This window comes from Phaseolus vulgaris, chromosome 3, assembly GCF_000499845.2.
Source record: "Phaseolus vulgaris cultivar G19833 chromosome 3, P. vulgaris v2.0, whole genome shotgun sequence".
Lineage (NCBI taxonomy): Eukaryota > Viridiplantae > Streptophyta > Magnoliopsida > Fabales > Fabaceae > Phaseolus > Phaseolus vulgaris.
Genome location: NC_023757.2, coordinates 35807635 through 35832131, shown reverse-complemented (window position 1 = coordinate 35832131; position 24497 = coordinate 35807635). Strand labels below are relative to the sequence as shown.

Below are 24497 nucleotides of genomic sequence, written 5' to 3'. Positions count from 1 at the left end.
TAACAGCTTTCAAATTGGCCCACCTCACTTTTCTTACACCACCCCTTTTCTGAATCACCATCACCTTCTTACTTCCCATAAACCTCAATTTTGGATTTAAAGTTTATAAATAAGGATTAATCAATTGCAAAACCAAACCCTCTCTCAATTTATCCATACCAGCCTGGTCTTGAATTATTAATTTCTTCTTATCCTTACACTGCAAAAAAAAAATATTTATCGTTTCAGTTTCACTAACATAAAGACAAAGGTCAGCCACTGTCTCACATGAATTATTATTTTTTTAAAAATACGAAATACATGTTTTCTTTTTCTTTTTTAATCAGTATCTTAAGCACACTAACTAGTAACCTTATAGTTCAAATAATGAAAATAGTATTTTTAGTCAAATTTATTTTCTACTCCTTCTATTTTTTAATTGATAAATATAAGTCTTTGACTTTAACAATATGTAGTTTTATTATATATTTGAACTTAATATTTTGTAACTTTTTGTATTGCTATAATTTATAAAGTGGAAAGACAAAGTAAGAGACGGATTTAGGATAGTTGTGAAAATTAAGTTATTTGAATAATCAATTATAAATAAAATTTTAATCAATTTTTTCATAAGTTTGCTGATAAGTGATTATAAAATTATTATTATTTTTAAATAAAAAAAGCTTTTAAATTAAAAAAATGTATGAAACTGAAAGAGAAAGTTATTTAAATAATTATTAGTCACAAATTTTCAAATTAATTAACTTTTTTATTTATTTTTCATGAGATTTCTAAATTATTTTATAAACAAATTCTTATTCCGAAACAGATGAAATTGAGGAAAATATGTCAAACATGCTATAAATTTACATATTTTCTAGAAGAATTAACGTTATCAATTTAAACATATGGAAATTAGAAAAATATAATATTTTGTATCTTCTCTGAAATGCCTATGACAAATACAGTTCAAATAAAATATGCCATAGGACATTAATTTAAAATTTAGCAATTTTTATTAAAACAATAACAATAATAATAATAAAAATTCCTTAATACAAGTGGATGTTGTGGAATGCTGTTAACCACAACAAAAGTGGAGTGATGATGTTAGGTGTTGGTCAGCCAGTGACGTGATCGGAGAGTACATGCTGTCTGCAGTGACGCAGTAATTGCTCCTTTCCTCTTCTCTTCTAATCTCATCACCAAACACACGGCCACGATTCAACCTTTGGTTTTCCCTTAAACGACAAGGGTCATCCTAAATAAATTACAACCAGCGATAAAAACACACAAACATAGTACTGTCCCAAACTACCAATCATTAAAACCACGCAAGAAGGCCATCATCGTTAAATACAACATTAAGATCATCATAACCGTCAATTAGTAAGGAACATTGGTCCTCAAAAATAGGCGATTACAAGTTGAAAGTCGCCAGAGTAGACCGTAACTATACGAATGAACTGAAACTGTTGGACTTGCAACTAAGGCCAAACAAAAACTCCTTCGTGCAATTCTCTCTTCTTCTCTTCTCTCACCAAATACTCTCAACTATTCTCTCAGGTACTGAAACCTTCGTTTTCTTGCTTTATTTTTCACTCTGCTATATCTCTTTTATTCAATTTTTCAACTCCACCAAATCAATCACGTTTTCTCTCTCTCTCTAGTGCGTTCTCTTCGTTTCCAGCTGTTTTCCTAAAATTCGCTGTCAGAGGTTTATATTTGGGTTACGCACGTGTGCAATTTGTATGTATTTCATGGAATTCGAGTTTAATTTGTTTTGTTCTTGTGTTCTAGATCTGTTGCGAGTTTCTTCTTTTTGGGTGCTGTAGCATCTAGGGTTTTGTTGCTTGTTAATTTTTTTAGTGTAGGTGATAGTGATGACGTTTTGTGGTTTTGGAGTTGGTGATTTAGGTTATTGTTGAAGGAGAGAGTGTAAATGCAGAAGAAGCCGTCTACCGACGCAATTAGTATGGGGAAAAGGAGCCTGGAGGGTGGAGAAGATGATCAGCCTGAACGAAAGAGGCCTGCTCTCGCCAGGTAAATTAATTGCTCATTAACTTCATTCGTGCTTCTTTAAATTCCTATGTAAACCACCTTATAATAAATTTGGGGGTGGGGGATTTTAATTCTGCTGACTTGGTCACTATTTTTGGGCGGCGGGATGAGTGCTAGTTCTACTTAAACATGTATGGTGTTTTAGTACTGATTCCCAGTTGGAAGCAAGTGAAAGGAATGTCGATGTCACTGTAATCGTACAATATGCTTACTTCGGAAGATATTTTTCATGTTGGTTAAATATATCACAATATTCCTAATTTTCTACCCCTAACTTAATTTTGCTACTTGAGTTGGATGATTGTGGATATCTTTTTGTCATCAATTGTCGTTTTGGGATGGAATATTACTTGTTACCAGTGTTTGAGACAGCCCGGTTTCATCTTTTCACTTTAGTGGCTCATGCGAAAATTTTCTTCTTGGTGGTTTTGATTCCATTTTGAGTATCATTGTGCCATATATTTAAAAGATTCTTTCGGAAATATCCAAATTGTCGTAGTGGTCAAAACAGTTATTTGAATGGCCAAGCATAGTTAAATAAGGTTGAAACAGTTAGTTAATTTGATTTTTTATGCTTTCTGTTTTTTCTACTCTTTTTCTGTAAGGAGGAATTCTTAATATTTGATTGTGTATCTCAGAATTTTTCTTCTTTAAAATTCTTTCTTCTTTAATCAAAATTCTCTTGTAAAAGGTTTTTGACTTGGAAAATAGCAAATATTGTGACTTCAGAGATTGTATATCTTTGCTTATGCTCTATAAAATGTATTGTCAACTCTTCAAAAACTGTTGAAACTTGCTTCCCTGGCAGTGGAGGTTCTTGGTCTGATATTATGAAGGGCATAAGTGGGAAGTATCTCTCACTGCATAATCTACACTCATTGTCTGTTAAAAATTCAAAATCTCCCCTCACTTTTTGCTTATCTTTCATGTTTTCTGTTGTTTGTTAATGACTGTTTTTGTTTCCTCAAATGCACCCTCAAAGCTTTTTTTAGAGTTATGATGAGATGATCAAATGAGTATTCAGTAACTTAATAGCAAATGAAATGTGTGTTTATTTCAAGGAAATGAATATTTATGTGTGTGTGTGTGTATATATATATTATGTTTGTATGTATGTATATATGTACAAACTTATCTGTTAAGCTAAACAAGATTTTATTTTTTATTAATCATAATGCATATGCTACATGTTTATAATTTAGATTATATTTTTTGGTAGTTTCTTATAATTGGTTGTCATGTATTATGCAGTGTAATTGTCGAAGCTCTTAAGGTGGACAGTTTGCAGAAGCTTTGCTCATCTTTAGAGCCTATTCTACGTAGAGTTGTAAGACAGTTGGCTTTTCACATTACTTTCTCAACCTATTTTTTGTTATATACTTTTCTTTTTGACATGTTTAATTTTTGGTTGGGGGCACAGGGGCTATACATTCAACGAAGTTATTTTTCCTTTTACTCCAACTAGAAGCCATTTTGTACAAATTACAGCAATTCTTAAAATTCGAGTTATCTGATATGCTTATCGAGAGTGTTGGAGTACTTTTACTTGACTGTGGACATTCTTCTACCTATTAGTAAAATGTCTTATTCTTTAAATGAAAGAATTAAAATGTATACTATTCTTGCTTGCTTAAGAAGACCTATTGCTCACCATAGTAGCGTGCTACAGTGGTGTAACAGATTGGAGTGGCCTGAGCTGCTATGGCATTCAACTAGTGGAGTAGTAGTTTTCAACAGCAGTCACTGTGGCAAAAATAGTGCCTTTTTGCGTGCTAGCTGTGCTACTGTAATAAAGGCTTCAATAATCCATTTTTACCCTTCAAGCAACATTGTTTAGGGCTTTAGGGTATAATTGTGATTTCTTCCCTATTTTCTAATGTCTTTTTTTTTTCTTCAGAAACATAAAACTTTAAAATCCCTCATTTTGTTACCGTTCCTTGAAAGGTCACCTCTGTTTTGATTTATGTTCCTTCCTCAAAAGATCAATAACTATGTTGTTTACAGCATGCCAGTATATAGTATATCGCACAGACATTTTGATTTCAATGTTCCATCTAAGTCCATCTTTTTTCTTCTTTTTTCTGGTATGCGATATTAATTGGAGCATTTGTGTGAAGACATGTGTTTGGTGGCGCATCATTGAAAAATTTAACAACTTTGTATTCATTGAAGAAATTATGCTGTTAAGATTTTTATTTTGTTATACCTATAAGTTTCAGCATTTAGTTCTTAATTGATTCAGTAATGCTGATGTGAGCAGGTGAGTGAAGAGGTGGAGCGTGCTTTGGCAAAGTTAGGTCCTGCAAGAATTGGTGGAAGGTTTAAGAAATTCTTTACAAATTTTGGAAATTAATTTGAAGATGTTGTAGTTTTCATTCTATCCCTTGAATTATAACTATAATCGGACAATGAAGAAATAATAATTATCATTTCATTGTTTACCTTTTAGTTTTGAACCCTTCCTTTTCTAGCAGATTTGGATTTCTCATTATAAATTGGGTGCTTTTTAAGTAACAATTTTCTTGGTTTTTGGGTGAAAAAGATATGCTATCTGGAAGTTATCTTGTGACGGATGACTGCATTCTATAACAATGGTGGTGGTGTGCCATAAGAAAGAAAATGACTGTATATATGATTAAACTCATTTCAAAAGTTTTTTTTTTCTGGCTGGTGTTTTAAAAATAAGGAAGATTGCTTTATTTTTTGTTTGGTTAGGATAACAAATGAGTGGAAAAGAAAAGAAAATGTGTCAGAGGGTTAAGAATTCTCTCAAAGGAGACCAATTAACTATAAAACTACGAAACTAAGCTTATCTCAAAATATAATGTGGTAGGGAGTCTATGGCTATAGATTCTAGTGTTAAACTCTAATAAAATTCATCACAATTTTATCTTCCTAAGATTTTAGGACCCAATTGTGAAGTGTGGGGTTTGAGTTCCACATTTGAAGTATGAGATTCTATCGTATGGTTTATATCCAGCTACAATACAACAACTAGCTTTTACAGTGTGGTTCTTTCAATGTCTTTATCAATTGGTATCAGAACCTCCCACCATGTCTCCTAACTGGAAATGAGCAACATGGGTGCTGATGCTAACATTGTAATGTTCACTTGGAACTAGTCAAAGGACCAGTGCAAGTCAGCCTGCATGGTTGCCAGTTCTGTGACTGAAGAGTCTGGTGGGATGTTAAGATCCAATTTCAAGTTATTGAACTTGAGTCCCACATTAGAAGTGTGGGATAAAGCCTTGGGATTTACAACTACAACAGCAGAACTACTAGCTTTTGTAGTGTGGTTTTCTCAAGGTTCTTATCAATTTATTTGGTAGGTCTATCAGTCAGTTAGTTAGGGTTCAGTAAGTCATTTACTGTGTTACTCGATTATTGAATTGAGTGGTTGAAGATGTATGTTAATAGGAAGAGAGCTTGAGAGGGGAGTCATTTATTGTGTGGGAATTTGTTAAGGAATTGGGAGAAACTTGGACTTATCAAAGTCCAGGAGTATTCATTTTGTTGTCTTTGCCTTGTTCTTGATTTTGAAATCGCAATGGGGCCAGGTTTGGGAATCAGGGTTCTCAATCTAATTTATTTCTTATGTGCTCAATCTGAACCAGTTTCTATCACCTTACTGGTTTTTTCATTTACTCAAAAGCCATGAAGAAACGAAAATTATAATTTTAGCTGAAATCATTTCATATGGTTCCATCGTCTAGTTAGGTACTCCTAAATCCACTGCAGATAAAGCTTCTTATGATGTAAATGTATTCTAACTCACTGGGGTATATTAATATATTTGAGATAGAGAAAGTCTGACTGTGTTAAATTAATTCCTTTTTTATAAAAATGTTCAGCTGCCTTGTTCTTGGGGGATTAAATGTGACAACAGTGTTGTTTGGTGGTAGTGGTAGCATCCATTATGTTATGCATGCCTATTTATTTTTGTTTATTTTTGTTTACTGGTGCCCGTATGTATATTTAACTTAAACAAGCTTCGAGTTGTAGTTAGTAAGCCTTTTGAGTATTTAAGGTACATACGTGAACTATTTTCATTTGAAATTCAGAGATAAAGCTTTGTTCTTGGGCAGAAAATAGAAATATAGTTAACCGGCTAATTAGGTTCTTGCATGCAGGCATTAATTTGCAAACAGTATGTGCATTGAGATACTGCCCAAGTTTCTTAACATAAATAACCAATGACTTACATTGTCCCTTGAAGTAGGCATGTACTCCAAATTGGAGAATGCTTACTGTTGTGTGATTTGGTGTTTCTAATCATTAAGTTGTATGATAATAATTCCATTTGCCTGTTTTTCTTTTTTAGTGCTGTACTATGTCCATCCTTTCAAATATATACATGTAACAACTTCAATTGCACGATAACATCTGTTATGCTTAAATTTTGTACCTTGGTTTGTTTAGTATTTTTTTTAACAGTCTAATATTTCCAGGTCTCCACCTAAAATGATTGAAGGCCCTGATGGTAGAAACTTGCAGCTGCATTTTAAGTCCCGGCTGTCTCTTCCCCTCTTCACAGGAGGAAAAGTAGAAGGCGAGCAGGGGGCTCCAATACATGTTGTTCTGATTGATTCCAATAGTGGAAGCGTTGTAACATCTGGACCTGAATCCTCTGTGAAGCTTGATGTTGTTGTCCTTGAAGGTGATTTTAACAATGAAGATGATGAAGATTGGACCCAAGATCATTTTGAAAGCCATGTGGTAAAAGAACGTGAGGGAAAGAGACCTTTATTAACTGGGGACCTGCAAGTGACACTCAAGGAAGGAGTTGGAACATTAGGGGAACTGACCTTTACTGATAATTCAAGCTGGATACGGAGCCGCAAATTCCGGCTTGGCCTGAAGGTTGCCTCAGGTTTTTCTGATTCCATACGAATTCGTGAAGCTAAGACAGTGGCTTTCACTGTTAAGGATCATAGAGGAGAATGTATGTAGGGTTATGCTTCTGCATCTTTTAATTTTTCTCTAGCACCAGTGCTCTCCCTTCTCCCACTGTGTATCACCGTCCTTTTTATTCAATATTTTGACCTTTTTCTCAGTATATAAGAAGCACTACCCTCCTGCATTGACTGATGAAGTGTGGAGATTGGAGAAGATAGGCAAGGATGGATCATTTCACAAGAAGCTGAATATTGCAGGAATAGTCTCAGTTGAAGACTTTCTTCGGCTCGTGGTTAAAAATCAACAGAAATTGCGGAATGTAAGTTTGTGTTTTTCGTCTTAATCTTTAAGGTCTTTTTGTGGTTTTCTTATATCATTCAACTGTAGATCCTTGGGAGTGGTATGTCAAACAAGATGTGGGAGGCTCTTTTAGAGCATGCAAAAACATGTGTTCTAAGTGGGAAGCTCTATGTTTATTATCCAGAAGATGCAAGAAATGTTGGTGTTATTTTTAACAACATCTATGAGCTGCGTGGCCTTATATCAGGAGAACAATTCTTTTCTGCGGATTCTCTCACTGATACCCAGAAGGTTAGTCTGCGTCATGTGTTTCTTCCACTGATATTAATAGCCGGAAGGTTATTACTTTTAGGTTTGATGAGATTTTGTAATTATGTACGATAGTTGTCCTTCAAAAGTTGAGCATACCCTTATATTGCTGGCATACTTGGATGTATTAATTTAATTGATGCTGCAACACTCTGTATGTTTTTCCCTTACACTTGCAAACAGACGAATACTTAGCTTAGCACAAATAGTATCTTTAAAATGCTATTGCAAATCCAGGTTTATGTAGATTCGTTGGTGAAGAAAGCATACGAAAACTGGGAACAGGTTGTGGATTATGATGGCAAATCACTTGTGAATGGCAACCAAAATAACAGGTCTATTGCATCTGAAAATGAACTTCGTGTTGAGTCAATTGATTATGGTAGTGGTTTAGATCATCAACTGCAACTGCCGGGACTTCCAGTCTCCGTTCCTTCTGAACAGCAAATGAATTCTGGGATGTCAGTTGGGGGTAAGCATTACTGTTTCCTTAATCTCAAATGATGGATCTTCTCTTTTTCTGTTCCTAACCTCTCTCTTCCTTTTTGTTTGAGCTGGGGTTGTCAGATTCAGTTACTTTTGCGTCTCAAATATGATTTCTGAATACAGCTTTCAGTGATAATAATTATTGAAGTGGAATATTTTCTATAATAGTGTTAATAAGAAAATTTGGAGGTTGCAATTGTGCGATGATAATATTGGGATGCAAATGTAGCTTATTCAATCTCTTTACAGGTTATAACGATAGTGTGGTAACACGATATCCAACCCAGTCATTGGTTTCAAACTCCAACTCCCGGAGTCAGTTCGATGGCTCATTATATCTGTCTAATGACCAATTAATCAGCAATACTCACCAAACCCCGAACACTAGAAACGATCATGGGACAGTTGGGTTAGCTCTTGGACCTCCTCAATCATCGACGTCAGGGTTCCATGCTGGTAGCTCTTCTATTCAGCCATCTACTCTAAACCCTTTTGATGATTGGTCACACAACAGGGACAAGGGGGTTGATGAATTCTTTTCAGAAGAAGAAATCCGCCTCAGAAGTCATGAAATGCTAGAGAATGAAGATATGCAGCACTTGCTTCGTCTCTTCAGCATGGGAGGAGGACATGGGTCCATGAGTGTGGAGGATGGCTATTCATTCCCAACATTCATGCCATCTCCCAATGTACCAAACTATGATGAGGATCGCTCTCGCCCAGGCAGAGCTGTTGTTGGATGGTTGAAGATCAAGGCAGCAATGAGGTGGGGCTTCTTCATCAGGAAAATAGCAGCGGAGAAGCGGGCACAGATAGAGGAGTTAGATGAATAGGTTGTTTGGACAATGGTTGCAGGCTTAACAGTTAGCCTTAAGTTCATACTGATATTCTGCAGATTTAGTAGTCTTTATCAGTACCAACCAAGTTGTGCAGTCCATGGTGTTGATATTTAATTCATGCACCTGTGTATCTGATTTGACCGCATGTTTCTCCCAGTATCCTCCTGTACAGTTTGTTGATGCTTAGGAAAAACCGTTTGTTTTTCACTTTCATGTTTATGCTCTTGACTTTCTATTGGCTTTGGGTTTTTAGGGATGTATTTACGCAACACCTCTCATATTTGAAACGATAACTAAGACTGATCATTGTATATTTTTGAGCAACTTGATTTCTGGTTGTATTATCCTAAGTTATTATCTTATTGTGCTGTTGCATTGGGTGCTCTCGTCTTACTCTTAGTTATGCATGTTTATCGTCTTATCTAACTATATCCGTATCCAGTGTTTGTTTGATTGTCTCTTCTCCCTATGAAATAGGAAGTAGAAAGTAGTTGCGATATACATAGAGGCTTGTATAACCTCACTCTAACCCACTAATTTGGCCAAGGAAAATTATTTCCACAATGAAAAAGTATATTTTAATTATATGTCTTGGTTACTGGTGATGGTTTGTAATTTCATCAAGTTGATTTTACTTACTTTATAAACAAAATTATTCATTTTTCATTAATATTTTATTTCAATATAAATTTATATTTGAGATTAATTCAGTCAAACATTCTAATTATGTTAACCATTCTGAACTAACTATATCATTATTCTTAACTATATAACCTTATCAGGAGTGCAATTTGATAGTTTTTGCAATTCGATTAAATTCAACAATTATTTCTAAAACTCTGTAGAATTACAAAACAAAATTATCTATATTTATATTAACCTTTTTATTGAGAATGTAAAGTTAAAGAAAACAATTTTTAACTTCTAGAGATATATATATATATATATATATATATATATATATATATATATATATATATATATGTACCTAAATTTCAACCACATTAAAATAAAAAATAAAATAAATTTAATTTATTTAAATTTTGATAATTATTTATTATATTTTTTCATTATAATTTTTTTAATATTTTATAATAATTTTGTATTTTAATTTAAATTTCATTTTAACTTTAATTTACATTTTAAAAAAATCGTTTTTTACATTAAATTATTTTTTAAATTTTATTTTTTTAAATATTTTCTAAATATATTATTATACCAAATTTATTCTAATATATGAATCAAATTCAAGGCACCTTCCTGAAGTCAAATAACCTAAGTTTCCTTACTTTATTTCCTTTAGAATACCGCCTAAAAAATGCAAAATATAAAACAGGATAAAAAAATATATTGTATGTATTTTATTATAAAAATGGCCGTATTTGTTAACACAGTGATGACGAACAGGGGGAACGAAGGAATGAAAGAATTTAAGTATAATATAAAATACACAAAGTATTGGAATGGCACTCTGGTCCTAGAAGAACATAAAAATAAAAGTACTACGTTGCTTTGTGTTTGGCTCAAGAGATGTTGCATTCCGGAGGAAAACCTTGTGGAAAACGCTTCGCATCTGAGCAATAGTTATATATCATGTAGTTCCTCTGCACCCATTTCAACCTCTGTTGGCCTGTAGCGTCCATCTCCTGTGAAAGCCATGATGAGCCACCGGTGGATTCAGAAGCACTGGAACCACAAGATGATGCTCCAGAAGACCATATGCAAGCTTGAGCATTGAAGTTTCTGTAGGAAGCTGTGAATGGAGCTCGTGTCCAATCTGTCTTCACAAGTCCACCTCTTGTTGCCCAGTCATCAGCATTCCACAAACTGGAATATATCCTCATGGGCTGATTCTTTGGGAAGGGCACCCCAATAGCCTCTGAGTTCTTGAACTCTCTAATAGGAGTGCCATCAACGGAGAATCTGAATAATGAGCATAAGAAATTATGTTAAGGATTGAGAAAAAAAGGAAACAAAGTGGTGAATGGGTGAATCAGATGAGGACTTACATAATCCTCTGGGGGTTCCACATGATAGAGTAAGTGTGGAAGTCAGCAGTTGGATCAAACCATAGATAGAATTGTTGTTCCCTGTTCCCTTTGCCTTGGCTGAAAACGTTTGTGTGAAGAATGTATGGGTCACCGCTTAGATTCCCCAGAAATTCATAGTCTATCTCATCCCAAGTTGTTCCTTTTGAAGATAACTGCAAACAAAAAAAGGCAAACTTTTATCATTAACTCTGAGTCTATAAACGAATTGTTATTTGTATTATTGTTGTATGATGACAAAGTGAAAGGAAGAACTTACATAATAGGCGGTGACAGTTCCAGCAGAGTTTCCAGGCACAAGCTTGAGCTGCATGTCAATCTTCCCAAAGAGATACTCATTCTTTGACTGGAATCCTGAACCAGACGCTTTGTCCAGTGTCAGAGTGAGCAACTCTCCATTGTTCAATATCCTGGCACGGCCATCTCCCCAAGTGAGATCAAAGTCTTTGTTGAAGTCACCAGCAAAGGCAACTATAAGTATAACAGGAAATAAAAGCATGTAACACAAAGTTAAAGCCATCTCTAGAAAGTAGAAAGTAGTAGTAGTGTTTGGTAAGTAAAAGATCTTCAGCAATTGGTAGTGATTGAATGGATAATTATGGTATGAAAAAGGGTTGATGATGGTATTTATAAGATCTTAGTTGGTGAGGAGAATTGGAAGGAAGTGTGTGTGAAATTGCAATTTGTAAAACAAAGCTGGAGACAGTTGGCTCCTTTTTGTCTGTAAGAAAGTGTACAGATGGCACTCGCTATTATCCAGAATTCAGGATTAGATATTGTTGGAAGGAATGCGTTTGGTCCCTTTTCATGAAGTTGGAGACATGGTTAAGTTTTAGTAGTTGAGAGAGAGAGAGAGAGAGAGGTAAGGTAACTCTGACACAGTGCGCAGTTCACAGAGTTGGCTGCACAAACTCTATCTCATTTTCTTCCCTTTGGAAGAGCAACACCGCCAAGTGACAGCCAATGCAATCGCTTTTACAGCTAAACTATTATAATAACAATAGTGTGCTAAACTTTAAGGACCATACCCTATACCCTACACTCCTTCTCCTTCTCCTTCACCGCCATAGCCCCATTTGAAACGAAACTTCACTCCTCCACAATCTAATGCAAATCTACTGTTTCTTTGCTAGACTACATATATACATGAGTGTGTGTGGATTAGGTGACACATGATGTTAAATAAATAAATATAATGGGTGAGTCGGTGTGGTTCCTTGAAGATGTGCGTGTGTTGGGTTGAGAGTAGAAACGTGTGGAGTTAAGGCATTATCTGTAAGTAAGATCTTGGAAAAAGCAACGTAAACCCGCGTGACCCTCTACCCTCCACCAATATTTCTTTCTCATCTCATTATTAATTTAATCAAATACGACACAAGTTACTCTCATACCAACCTTTTCACGCCTTTCTTCTTACCATAACACAACTATCCACATGTCCTTTTCCTCTGGCACTTCCTCACTTTCACTCACTATATATGCCTTCTTCTCTCTTCCATCTTCTCATCACACCGCAAACATTACTTCATTTCCCACTAAACATTGCAAGCAAACCTTACCTTGTTCATTTCTCAACTCATACAAAATATTGGTCAAATGTCTTCTCCCAATTCTCCAACCCTACTACCACTTCTTCCTCTCCTTGTGAGTGCATACTTTGTTCTCTGTGCTGCTGCTAACTTCAACCAAGACTTTCAGATTACGTGGGGCCATGATCGTGCTAAAATTCTCAACAACGCCAATCTTCTCACTCTGTCCCTTGACAAAGCCTCTGGCTCTGGCTTCCAGTCCAACAACGAATACTTGTTTGGCAAGATTGACATGCAGCTCAAGCTCGTTCCTGGAAACTCTGCAGGCACTGTCACTGCTTATTATGTTTGTTCGATTTCTTAAATTATGGAGATTTATTTACATGTTTAATTCTCACCTAACAATTACAGAGACTTATAATATGGTGTTTGTTCTGCTCTTTTCAGATGTCTTCGAAGGGAACAACATGGGATGAGATTGACTTCGAGTTCCTTGGCAATCTGAGTGGTGATCCTTACATAGTTCATACTAATGTGTACACACAAGGCAAGGGTAGCAGAGAGCAGCAATTCTATCTCTGGTTTGACCCAACTGCAGATTTCCACACATATTCAATTCTCTGGAATCCCCAACGCATTGTGTAAGCACTAAGCACCCAATCCAATCTTCTACACACATAAAATTGCAAGCTACTACAATTCGATACACATCAGTTGTTTCTGAGTAGCACACTAGTCACTAATTTCAATTTGTTATAATTGTGTGTTGCAGATTTTCTGTGGATGGAACCCCCATCAGAGAGTACAAGAATTTGGAATCAATTGGGGTTCCTTTCCCGAAGAGCCAACCCATGAGGATATACTCAAGCCTTTGGAATGCTGATGATTGGGCCACAAGGGGTGGACTCATCAAAACAGATTGGTCCAAAGCTCCTTTCACTGCTTCCTACAGGAACTTCAATGCCAATGCTTGTGTTTGGAATGCAGGAAAATCCTCGTGCAATTCAAATTCTCCTTCCTCTGCTACTCCTCCCACTAATGCATGGCTATCACAAGAGCTGGATTCAACTGCTCAGAAGAGGATGAACTGGGTGCAGAAGAATTACATGATTTACAATTACTGCACGGATAGCAAGAGATTTCCTCAAGGCCTTCCACTTGAATGCACACACTCCTAGAACTCCACTTGGATCTCACAATACCCACAACAACTGCTACAAAAACCATTCTTTTATTTTTTTTATTTTTGAAAAAAAATCCTTGTTTCTTCGCCGTTTTTGCTCTTTTATGATGTAAAATGTCTCCAGTAGAATAACGGTTCTGTTATTTGGATGTAACCTTTTATATTACTTATGAGCGTAAAATCTCTTCATTTCTATCCATTTAATTAGTTTATAGTTTTCAAGAAATTAATGCTCATGCTGATAAAAAGAAAAATTAATGCTCACAAGGATTATGTACTGTGAACCAACAAAATTTTCACATGAATACGCTGGTTGCATGTACTAAAAGGAGTTAGGTAGTAAATAAATCAAGTTTATTTTTTTTATTAGGTGACAGATTTTTTAAGAAAATAAATTTGGAGTTTAAATTAAAGTGTTGTCAAGTAAAATAATTTTACATAAAATTAATGATATTTTGATCACTGTCTTATATTATTCTATTCATTAAAATGACCTGCTGACAAGTAGTCATACTTCTTTTCACACTGTTATGGATATACACAAGTTTTTCAAATATTTGGAATTCAATTTTTAATTGCTTCTACAGAAGTAGGATAGATCGTGAGTTTGAGTAACACTATACGATTAATTTCATAAAATCCTATGATTTTTCCATTCTAAATAAAGTAAGTTTTTATGAGCAATATTTGACTCGACATTTTCTCTTCCACACAGTGAGAAAATTTTGGCTTGTTTTTGAAAAATTATAAATAAGTCAAAGGTGTGGAAACTTTCACTTTTAAAAATGGGTGGATACGAGTAGGAGCCTTTATTACTAGTTCTTTCAAATAAAATTTTATAATATCTCTTTCTCTTACTTAGATTGTTATTCATTAACTAAAGCACTTTTTTAATTATTGAAAAAATATTATCTTAACATTAATTGTTTTGAACCATAAAGATTGTGATATACTTATCATCATATAAAATATAAAAGAAAATTTTGATAACAAAGACATCTTGTCCATGTGATTTCATCTCATGATATTCAATTGTGTTAGATATTGAATAGTTAACACAATAGTTTGATTTTTATAAAACGGTCTATCAGTTTTATATATATCAGAAAGAAAGAAAAAATGATATTTTTTAATAAAAAATTATTACTTACATTATAAAGTATGTATTATATAGAGTATCATATTTATATAGTTCACCAGGTTTAATATCGATTATATAGAGTATTATATTTATATAGTTCATTTCTAATGTGATTTGATTTTTTTCAACTTTTGGTTCCTTATGGTTCTAAATATTTTTCATTAAATATATCATTGAGTTCTATCATTTTTCACTATTAAAAAAAATCCTTTAACGACGGTTAAAAACGTCATATAAAGATGATTCTGAAATCGTCGTTATTGTGGGTGTCGCTATAAATCAGTTGTTTATCACGACGATTCTAGAACTATCATTACAAAACCACAGTAACAACACATGTAAAAATTGTCATTCTGCCAAATAAATTAAAAAAAAAACACTTATAACAATGATTCTAGTCTAACGGTGTGGGTTTGGAGAGCTTGGATGGTTGGTCATGGGTGTAGCGGCGATCGCGAGTGCAACGACATGATACTCTATTACTGAGTCCGAAAGCATCGGTGCGACAGAGCTGACGGTCAAGACAAGAAGAAGGGAAGAAGAAAAGAGAAATCTAGTGAAGAGGGATATTTCTTTAAAACCACTATTTGTGATCTTATTTATGATTCAATTGCTTGTGTTTTGTGTTTCTATTTATCATTCAATTGGTTTAATAATTCACTTAAATCATTTCAAAGAAAAGCGTAGAAATATTTTAATTGATGGATTTAAAATTTCTATAGACATTATATAAACTATATTGATATGTAATAAATTTAAGCATATAATTTCTTAAATATTTTTATAGTACCAGTTTTAGTTGAATTGAGATTAAAATCTTTAAGTAATGTTTTTGTAAGAAAAAAAATACGATTAAGAAAAATTTCATCAAATGTGACTAGTTAATTTTTATAACAGCTAATTTACAGAGTTGATAAACGCCACATATATTAATACTATGATGAACAAAAAATCCTTGTTCAAATTCAATTCAACTAATGACGGTGGTATAAAATTTGATAAATTATAAAAATATCTTCATTGCATGAGTCATTCTATGATATCTTAATTTAATTTGTAGCTTCTGCCGTGTTACATCACTTTTAAGACTTTTTTTTTTGCAATTTACAAATTTTACTCCAACATAAGTTATAAGACTTATAAAACTTATATGATCTAAACTTTCATATGAATGCTTTATTTAGTTATTGACAATATATATATATATATATATATATATATATATATATCTAAGATAGAAAAATATTTTTTTTATTCTTATGATTTAATTTTTTTTTAATTTTATATCAGCATAACTCAGTGATAAAAAGTTATAATGTAAAAGTCTTAATCTTAATCTTATAACCGAATATATTACCTCTGAAATGGAGATATTGTAATAAAATAAATTTTATAGACTTTTACTCCATTTAATGATCTCATCCCAAAAATACCTTCAACTTTTTAAATTACTTTTTATGTATCTTTTATGCTTCCAATAGCAATTAAGGAATACATATAACTTGTCAGTTGCTCCTTTTCAAGTGAGTTGACAATCATCAAGTAGAAGAGATGCATCAAAGATTTGACTAAGAATTTTTTTAGTTTGACACTTATATAAAATAAAATACTCTCAATTTACAACCTATTTTATTAATATAATAATATATATTAAAATATAAAAAATGTTTTTAGAATAATAATATATTAAGTTGCAAAATGGGAATAATTTTTTTAAGGTGCACTCATTCGACAAAAGAATATTAACTAGTACAAACGTGTATTACTGCGACTTGAAAAAAAAAAGCCATTTTAAACTTAAACAAATCAAATTTGAGCAGAATTTGCACAGTGTAAAGGATTGAAGAAAATTAATGATGCTTCTTTCTGTTTATTGTAACAGAATGGAAAAATACCAAAGAATAAAAGAATCAACATTCATACAAGTGAAAAATGAATTGAATCGACTTAGAAAGAATGAAGAACTCTGTGGTATTTGTTTTGAGTAGGATTAATAGGAACTCATGATGCTTGGCACTCTGTGGGAAAGCCTTGAGGAAATCTCTTGGTGTCAGTGCAATAATTGTAAATCATGTAATTCTTCTGCACCCAATTCAGTTTCCCTTGGTTTGATGAATCCAACTCTTGGGTGTAGTACCAGGCATTGGAGGAGCCAGAGTTAGAACTGCAAGAAGAAGATGATGATGATCCATAAGGGTCACATGTATTGGCATTGAAATTCCTATAAGAAGCTGTGAAAGGAGCTTGGCTCCAATCGGTCTTCACAAGACCACCTCTTGTTGCCCAGTCATCAGCATTCCAAAGGCTAGAGTATATCCTCATTGGTTGATAATTCGGGAATGCAACTCCTTCTGATTCCATGTTCTTGAATTCTCTTATGGGAGTCCCATCTACTGAGAAGCTGAAACATGTGTGATAGATTCATTAGCATAATTCATGGCACACTGTGTGTGGAATTAAAATGTAACATTGTCAGGGATGTGTGGTGATTGAGAAATGCTTACATTATGCGCTGAGGATTCCAGAGAATGGAATAGGTATGGAAATCTGCTGTTGGGTCAAACCAAAGATAGAACTGTTGCTCTCTGTTGCCTTTTCCCTGACTAAACACATTTGTGTGAAGGATGTAAGGGTCACCACTCAGATTCCCCAAGAATTCAAAGTCAATCTCATCCCAGTTTGACCCTTTTGATGACAACTGCATTACATCAAACAAAACCAAATTAGAATAAAAATGATGAAGGAATTTCAAAGTTTAACAGGACTAGAATGGAGGAAAGCATCAAGTTTTGCTGGATGTGTACTTACATAATAGGCAGTGACAGTGCCTGCAGAGTTTCCAGGTACAAGCTTGATTTGCATATCAATGTTGGCAAACAGATATTCATTTTTGGACAGAAACCCTGAGCCAGAGGCTTTGTCAAGAGAAAGAGTGAAAAGATCGCCATTGTTCAGTATGTTGGCTCGGCCATCTCCCCATGTTATGTCAAAATCCTGATAGAAGTTGGAAGCAGAAGCTGCAAAGGCATAGGCCAATACCAATGCATAAAGGAAAATGATTGTTGAAGATGTGGAATGAAGAGATGGCATGGTTGGTTTGAATATAAGAATGAGGGAAGGATGAAGGGATGTCTGGGACAGAGAAGTAGGATTGGTATTTATACAAGTCTGTGACTTGAAAGATGTGGAAGCAACAGAGGAATCTGCAATAATTAAAATATTATTATTATTGCCTAAAAGAGTTGAAACAAAATATTAATATATTAGAAAGAAAAATTGGGTGTCATACTCGTTTTCTGTGAGAAAGTGGAGTTGTTTGGTTGTATCTAAGGACGCGCTTTTGCTTTTTTTGGCGATTCACCAAATTGCAAGCTGGTGGGGAGTGGCATGTGGGTCTCCAAACAACGTTCACAACACCTTCTTAATTCAGATTCTATTAATTACTTCCCCTTCTTAATTTTTTATGCACTATCATCAATTGCTTCTTTATTTGAGGAAAAATAAATGTATATATTGTTATTGTATCACATATAATTATAATTTATATCTTAAAATCATAAATGATAATTTAATTGATTTAATTTAACTTGTTTGAAATATGACGAAAGTGTTTAAAATAATTATCTTTAACGTCGAGATCATTTTTAACTACCACAATTAATTTATTTTATTTTAAATTCGAGATTTCGTAGTGATTCTCCTGTGTGTTAAAAGTTATTAACAGCGACAAATAAAACTCGTCAATGGTTTAAAAAGATATTTTAAACTCTTATTACTCACGGTTCAAACTCGTCAACAAGTATTAATATTTCTTCATAAAATTGTTTATTAGTTTTTTTATATCTCAGTTAATGTATGCAGATGTACGTATTTAATAAGAAGAATGGTAAAAACCAGTTTTTTTTTTATGAATAAGAAAATAATCATTGTTATATTCTTTAAAAGAATTGATATATGTATAAACATATCTAGAAAATGAAAATAAGAAGAAAAGGAACAAAATATTTTTTTTTTATTAATTATGAAGATCATCAAGGTCAAAGTTAAAGATCACAATACAGAATGAATAGTAAGGGTCGGTGCAAACCTTTATAGAAAAAGTGTGGAGTTAAAACATTTAAGTTTGTGCTTCCATAAGTCTGTCCTCCAATTCATATATTTTTTAAATATTTTATTATATAATATATGTATTAAATATAATTAAATATTTTCATTTATTATTTTATTAACATATATATATATATAAATTTATAGTATCTCCATATTATCTTAATAAATTTAATGTCAAAATATATTTAGATAATTCTACATGTTTAGAGAAAGTTAATAATAATTTAAGTATACATTAATTTTTAAACTTTAAAATAGATAATATCTTAAATATAGTAAGTTAATAATAATTTAAGTATACATTACTTTTTAAACTAAATAATATCTTAAATATATAGTGATTGATTATATAAATATTATAGATTTATTTATATGGAAATAATTAAATTTTATTCTTTCTATTTATAGTTATTATTTTTATAGGAAAACTTTGTTTTTACAAGATTCTCAACTTTGAGATTATAATTTTTTTAATTTACTTCGTAAATCTTCAGCTATACGAGATAGGACAGATATTTTAATCCAGAAATATTATGCAAATTAGCCCGTTTGTAGTGAACCAAGATTGGGCAAACATCCATATTGTCGTAGGTATAACATAAGTGTGAAGCTAGACACTCATTATGTGCAGGTATGACAAATTATATGACAAACTACACGTATGCAAATTATATGACAAACTGCACGTAAGTATCAAATTCAAAAAATATTTGTTAGATTTTTTATAATTTTAATATAGTTTTAATAATTTAAAAAAAAAAAAATTAATTTTCTTAAAATTTAAATTATTATATAAATTTTATTATAATTATATAAATAAGAAATAAATTCTAGTGAATTAGTCATGAAAAATATTTTTCTACTTTAAAATATAATCAATTTATATAATTCATAATTATATAATATATAGATCTGTGTCTCCATATTCTTCATTTTAACAATTTTACATATCTTTGTATCCGTATCGTATCAATGTTCGTATCTGTTCTAGTAGAGTTGTTTTTTTTTTTATAATGTTGAACTTAAACTATTAAAGAATTATTACTTTCATAAGTTAGTGTTTTCTAGTTACACATTAACCTGGGTCAAGATAATCAATTGTATGTTTTTTTATGAAGATTTAATATTTTTAAATATGTTGATATACATATGACAAGCTTTTTATGCAAATATTTTAAAAAAACTTATAGATTAAGATAACCCTTTTATAATAATATTTATACAATGAATAAAAGAATTTACCATCATGGAAATTACAACAGAAAAGAATAGAAAAATGAAAAAGAAAGTGCAATAGATAGGAAAAAAAACAAAAAATTAGGCCGTATTGCATTCTGTAGGAAGGGCTTGTGGAAATCTTTTGGTGTCAGTGCAATAGTTGTAGATCATATAATTATTCTGTACCCACTTGAGCTTCTCCTGACTAGTGGAGTCCAATTCTTCTGAGAGCCAAGCATTGGGAGAAGACGCAGAGTTTGAGCAAGAAGAAGTTCCAGAGGACACTGTGCAAGCATTGGCATTGAAGTTTCTGTATGAAGCTGTGAATGGAGCTTGGCTCCAATCGGTCTTAACAAGCCCTCCCCTTGTGGCCCAATCATCTGCATTCCATAGGCTTGAGTATATCCTCATTGCTTGGTTTTTGGGGAATGGAACACCCTTTGACTCCATGTTCTTGAACTCCCTTATGGGACTTCCATCCACCGAGAACCTGAAATAGAACAAATTGAGAAATGGACTCAACACTTTGCTTCTATCACAAGTAGGAAACCAAAGCAAAAGCAGAACAAAGCATGTAGTAGTGATGTTAGTTCATAACAATATCTGGAGAATAGCATAATAGGCATCTAGAAACTTACACAATACGTTGAGGGTTCCAGAGGATGGAATAGGTGTGAAAATCTGCAGTTGGGTCAAACCAGAGGTAAAATTGTTGCTCCCTATTACCCTTGCCTTGGCTAAACACGTTGGTGTGGAGAATGTATGGGTCACCACTCAAATTCCCCAAGAATTCAAAGTCAATCTCATCCCATGTTGCTCCTTTTGAAGATAGCTGAAATTAAGCACCACAAATATTTCCCATTAGTATTTCTAAAAGGTTAAAACTTATAAAGAATATGAATGATTAATTAGATGCATAGAAAATGTATGAGTAATTGAAGGCATACATAGTAGGCAGTGACGGTGCCAGCAGAGTTGCCAGGGACTAGTTTGAGTTGCATGTCAATTTTGCCAAAAAGGTATTCATTCTTAGACTGGAAGCCGGAGCCAGAGGATTTGTCAAGAGACAAAGTGAGAAGCTCGCCATTGTTTAGTATCTTGGCGCGACCATCTCCCCAGGTTATATCAAAATCTTGATAGAAATTGGCTGCAGAAGCAATCAAAAAATACCCAACAATGGATATTAACAGCACAAGTCTTGAAAAAGCCATGCAAAATTGTTTGTGTATAAAAGTGAATGAAATAGGTTTTGGTTATTTGTGAGTGTTGGGTGATAGTGCAAAGAATGGTATTTATAGGTGCAGCAAAAGGAAGAGGGGTAGATAAGAGGAAAGTGAGAAGAAGGGAGGTTGTGAATTTTGAATGAGTTGGTCACAGCTGGTAAGGAATGAGGAAAGAGTAAAAAAGAGTAGCTGTTTGTTGGAAAGGGGGACGCCCACACCAATCATTTCACGCGTTTCTGCTGCATGAAATGCATATCAGAGGACACCGCCATACACACTATATGCTTTCTATAAATAATAAATTAATATTTTATTTATTTATATTTTATTTAATTTAAAAATATTATTATATTGTTATAAACCGTGTTAAATGAATGTTTTTTTAGGGTTTATAGTATCAAACAAACTTTTCTCTAATAGAAACCATGTACTATGTATGGCGGTGTCCTCTAATTTAGAGCATGTGTTAACAAACATGTTCATTCCCACACTTAATATTATATAAAACAATACACGCCTTGTTTCCTTACTAAATCTAATGCTTTATTTTGTACAATCTTGTGTTTTTCTTAATTGACTAATATTGGGAACATATCTTCTATGAAAAAAAATTTATTTACAGTGAAATAGGTTTACACTTTATCAAATCACAAACCATCGTGAGCGTGTAATACACATATATAATAAATTTGTTGATTTTATAACAATTATTTCAATGATATTTATAATTCAATGATAGTATAACATTCATATCTTTTATATACTGTTAATATAGTCATTCAACTATTTTTTTTTTATGAAATAATTATGTATTTTCAAAATAAAAATGAAAGTAGCATCTCTTTTACTAAATTTTATATAAAGTTTATTCACTAAAAAATATATTACTAATATTTCTCAATTCTTTTTAAAGAATGGAACTCTCTCTATGGCTCCATAATACCAACTTGTAGGCCAATACTTGAAATTAAAAGAGCTGCAGCATACAATATAGGTGGTTTTGTTATTCTTAGTCTAAAAACATTTGGAATGTCATATATGAACTTATATGTTACATTTTTTTATTAATAAAAAATTATAAATAAATATGAATCACATTAGGAATAATCTAATTTTTGTATAAATTTGAATAGAAATTTACAATATTTCCTTCCAAAAGCTTACCACAAATAAAGACATTTCAAAAACACTCTAACACCTTATCTTAACCTTCTAAAAAAAATAAAAGGCCTAGAGTTTCAAAGTCTCTTGATCAAATACATACAAATTTGATGATCAAGACACCAATCAGAATAAGAAAAACATGCAGACACAAATTTAGAAGTAACTCAAGACCATACATTTAATTGAACCAAGGAAAATATTTCAAAATGATCAATCACTCCACCTTTGAAAATATGTTTATTCTTATCTCTCCAAATCTCACCAACAACTGCAATCCAAACACTTCCCTCATACAACATTGACATTAACAAGTTTGAGATGTTGGAAGTGTGAAAGAGGATCATGATAATCTACAGACGTCAACCCTAACCAGGCATAACATTGGTTCCAAATGAGTTCGACAATTAAAAGCAAGAAAATCCTTTTATAAATTAACCTTTTCCTCTTGCGCTCCTGTTAACAGAAAGTTGCTACTCCTCCAAAAGTCCATTTTAGTTAACATAAGAATGTCTTCTCAAACTTGCAAAACACACTGCTACATCCTCCCTAAAGCAAAGGGTCCACTATACAAATTCTCTAAAACTAAAACACTACTTCTTAACATATTTCATACATTCCAATGGTTCCATACACCATCCAGAATAAGAGAACTCAACAGATTTTTCTTTACATGTAATCTAGGCTCATGTTTTTCTTTGTACTACCGCAAAAACCTTTAAATAATCAGCTCTTCCATTCTTAAAGACCATCATGTTCCTATGTTTCCATATTTCACCTACCAAAGCAATCCATACTCCCAAACTCTGGACAACAGACCATTCACATTATTAGGACAAAACATCATAAAAAGTACCTTAGCATCAAAGTGATTCACCGACAGGTAACCCAGCCAAGACAAACACAATCCCCAAACTCTCCAAGCAAACTTACACTAAAAAAAGAGATGATTAACATTTTCCTTCTCACTGCACAACCCACATAAACTACTTACCAAGATAACACCTCGTCTCAACAAATTATCCTTTGTTGCTATACTATTTTGCAACATCCTCCAAGCAATAACTTGTGCAAATGTGAGGGACTTGACCTTCCAAAACCTATCAAAAAGGGCCCTATCATCACCTCGAACCTCTTTCTTTAAAGAATTATAAGCAGATTTCATAGAAAAACTCATTTTTTCATCATCCCTCCAAATCCAATTATCCACAACACTCTCCCCCTCCGCAACTAACTTCTTATTATCCAAAAGACCCATCAACTGAGCAACATGATCATTTTCCCACACAAACAAGTTTCTCCTCCACCCCAATTTCCACTCCCACTTACTATTAATCCACTTACCTACATGTGCCAAAAGGCAACCTCGATCTATTGCAACAGAGTATAGTATTTGGACACTTATACATCAGAGGGACATTATTCGCCCACTTATCTTTCCAGAACCTTATTTCCTTCTCATCCCTTAACATCCACCCAATTTTATCTTCAAAGTCGCTCCCCCAATCTTCTAATTTCCAAACTCTTTTTAAATCTATTCACTAGAGGGATTCCTTATAGCTTGTGATCAAACTTTTTAACCCCCTCCACCCTCCATACTTAGATTCCATAATCTCTTTCCATAAGACACCATTATCTAACTTAAGTCGCTAGATGCATTTACTTAATAGGGCAATATTAAAAGATCTTAAATCTCTTACCCCTAAGCCACCATCCTCTTTGGACTCACATATCCTATCCCAGGACATCCAAGCTATTTTTTGCCCCTTCGAACCCATCCTCACAAAAAAGTTTTTTTTGTCTTTTTTCCAATTCCTTCAAACTCGACACGGGCATATAAAAACATGAGATATAAAACAAGGGAATAGAAGTGAGGACAACTTTAATAAGACATATTCTCCCTATCATCGACATAAACTTTCCTTTCCGCTTTCTCAATCTCTTTCCAATCTTTTCGAGCACACCCTCCCAGAAACACAGTCTTTTATGGTTTTCCTCTACTTTTATGTCCAGG

The 24497-nt window shown here is 33.1% G+C and overlaps 5 protein-coding genes across 9 annotated transcripts; 2 read left to right on the top strand and 3 right to left on the bottom strand.

The window, feature by feature from the left end:
• The first annotated feature begins 1257 nt into the window (after positions 1 to 1257).
• On the top strand, positions 1258 to 9232 carry LOC137807352 (calmodulin-binding protein 60 B). 4 transcript variants are annotated; one of them, XM_068607960.1, is made up of 10 exons: positions 1429 to 1545; positions 1650 to 1728; positions 1897 to 2022; positions 3292 to 3367; positions 4301 to 4359; positions 6489 to 6982; positions 7095 to 7255; positions 7324 to 7527; positions 7783 to 8017; positions 8281 to 9232. In XM_068607960.1, the coding sequence occupies exons 3-10, from the start codon at positions 1922 to 1924 to the stop codon at positions 8862 to 8864; spliced, it is 1914 nt and encodes a 637-aa protein (XP_068464061.1). In that variant the 5' UTR covers positions 1429 to 1545; positions 1650 to 1728; positions 1897 to 1921; the 3' UTR covers positions 8865 to 9232. The 4 variants fall into 4 exon arrangements, with proteins under 4 accessions (XP_068464060.1, XP_068464062.1, XP_068464061.1 ...); XM_068607959.1 differs by lacking the exon at positions 1650 to 1728 and having other exon boundaries at positions 1258 to 1545; XM_068607962.1 differs by lacking the exon at positions 4301 to 4359 and having other exon boundaries at positions 1430 to 1545.
• Positions 9233 to 10208: 976 nt separating this feature from the next.
• LOC137807355 (xyloglucan endotransglucosylase/hydrolase protein 22-like) lies at positions 10209 to 12080 on the bottom strand. Its single transcript, XM_068607965.1, has 3 exons — positions 11178 to 12080; positions 10880 to 11073; positions 10209 to 10793 (listed from the first exon to the last, which is right to left on the bottom strand). The coding sequence occupies exons 1-3, from the start codon at positions 11436 to 11438 to the stop codon at positions 10394 to 10396; spliced, it is 855 nt and encodes a 284-aa protein (XP_068464066.1). The 5' UTR covers positions 11439 to 12080; the 3' UTR covers positions 10209 to 10393.
• Positions 12081 to 12305: 225 nt separating this feature from the next.
• Positions 12306 to 13829, top strand: LOC137807354 (xyloglucan endotransglucosylase/hydrolase protein 22-like). Of its 2 annotated transcripts, none has more exons than XM_068607964.1 (3): positions 12306 to 12773; positions 12895 to 13088; positions 13220 to 13829. In XM_068607964.1, the coding sequence occupies exons 1-3, from the start codon at positions 12630 to 12632 to the stop codon at positions 13623 to 13625; spliced, it is 744 nt and encodes a 247-aa protein (XP_068464065.1). In that variant the 5' UTR covers positions 12306 to 12629; the 3' UTR covers positions 13626 to 13829. The 2 variants fall into 2 exon arrangements, with proteins under 2 accessions (XP_068464065.1, XP_068464064.1); XM_068607963.1 differs by having other exon boundaries at positions 12407 to 12793.
• A 2782-nt stretch (positions 13830 to 16611) lies between these two features.
• LOC137807351 (probable xyloglucan endotransglucosylase/hydrolase protein 23) lies at positions 16612 to 17916 on the bottom strand. Its single transcript, XM_068607958.1, has 3 exons — positions 17580 to 17916; positions 17276 to 17469; positions 16612 to 17172 (listed from the first exon to the last, which is right to left on the bottom strand). Exons 1-3 carry the CDS (start codon positions 17859 to 17861, stop codon positions 16773 to 16775), a joined length of 876 nt encoding a protein of 291 aa, XP_068464059.1. The 5' UTR covers positions 17862 to 17916; the 3' UTR covers positions 16612 to 16772.
• A 2137-nt stretch (positions 17917 to 20053) lies between these two features.
• Positions 20054 to 21586, bottom strand: LOC137807350 (probable xyloglucan endotransglucosylase/hydrolase protein 23). The gene is made up of 3 exons (XM_068607957.1): positions 21047 to 21586; positions 20738 to 20931; positions 20054 to 20589 (listed from the first exon to the last, which is right to left on the bottom strand). Exons 1-3 carry the CDS (start codon positions 21308 to 21310, stop codon positions 20199 to 20201), a joined length of 849 nt encoding a protein of 282 aa, XP_068464058.1. The 5' UTR covers positions 21311 to 21586; the 3' UTR covers positions 20054 to 20198.
• Between the last annotated feature and the right edge of the window lie 2911 nt (positions 21587 to 24497).

Bases quoted from the DNA above. Each gene is read 5' to 3' on its own strand.
- LOC137807352 (XM_068607959.1), top strand. From the start codon at position 1,922: ATGCAGAAGAAGCCGTCTACCGACGCAATTAGTATGGGGAAAAGGAGC. The intron at 3,368-4,300 runs GTAAGACAGTTG...TGATGTGAGCAG, and splicing joins AGCCTATTCTACGTAGAGTT to GTGAGTGAAGAGGTGGAGCG. The intron at 7,528-7,782 runs GTTAGTCTGCGT...TTGCAAATCCAG, and splicing joins CTCTCACTGATACCCAGAAG to GTTTATGTAGATTCGTTGGT.
- LOC137807355 (XM_068607965.1), bottom strand. From the start codon at position 11,438: ATGGCTTTAACTTTGTGTTACATGCTTTTATTTCCTGTTATACTTATA. The intron at 11,074-11,177 runs GTAAGTTCTTCC...TTTTGTTTGCAG, and splicing joins GAACTGTCACCGCCTATTAT to TTATCTTCAAAAGGAACAAC. The intron at 10,794-10,879 runs GTAAGTCCTCAT...CTCATTATTCAG, and splicing joins TGGAACCCCCAGAGGATTAT to ATTCTCCGTTGATGGCACTC.
- LOC137807354 (XM_068607963.1), top strand. From the start codon at position 12,515: ATGTCTTCTCCCAATTCTCCAACCCTACTACCACTTCTTCCTCTCCTT. The intron at 12,794-12,894 runs GTTTGTTCGATT...TGCTCTTTTCAG, and splicing joins GCACTGTCACTGCTTATTAT to ATGTCTTCGAAGGGAACAAC. The intron at 13,089-13,219 runs GTAAGCACTAAG...TGTGTGTTGCAG, and splicing joins TGGAATCCCCAACGCATTGT to ATTTTCTGTGGATGGAACCC.
- LOC137807351 (XM_068607958.1), bottom strand. From the start codon at position 17,861: ATGCCATCTCTTCATTCCACATCTTCAACAATCATTTTCCTTTATGCA. The intron at 17,470-17,579 runs GTAAGTACACAT...GATGTAATGCAG, and splicing joins GCACTGTCACTGCCTATTAT to TTGTCATCAAAAGGGTCAAA. The intron at 17,173-17,275 runs GTAAGCATTTCT...CACATGTTTCAG, and splicing joins TGGAATCCTCAGCGCATAAT to CTTCTCAGTAGATGGGACTC.
- LOC137807350 (XM_068607957.1), bottom strand. From the start codon at position 21,310: ATGGCTTTTTCAAGACTTGTGCTGTTAATATCCATTGTTGGGTATTTT. The intron at 20,932-21,046 runs GTATGCCTTCAA...GCTTAATTTCAG, and splicing joins GCACCGTCACTGCCTACTAT to CTATCTTCAAAAGGAGCAAC. The intron at 20,590-20,737 runs GTAAGTTTCTAG...GTTCTATTTCAG, and splicing joins TGGAACCCTCAACGTATTGT to GTTCTCGGTGGATGGAAGTC.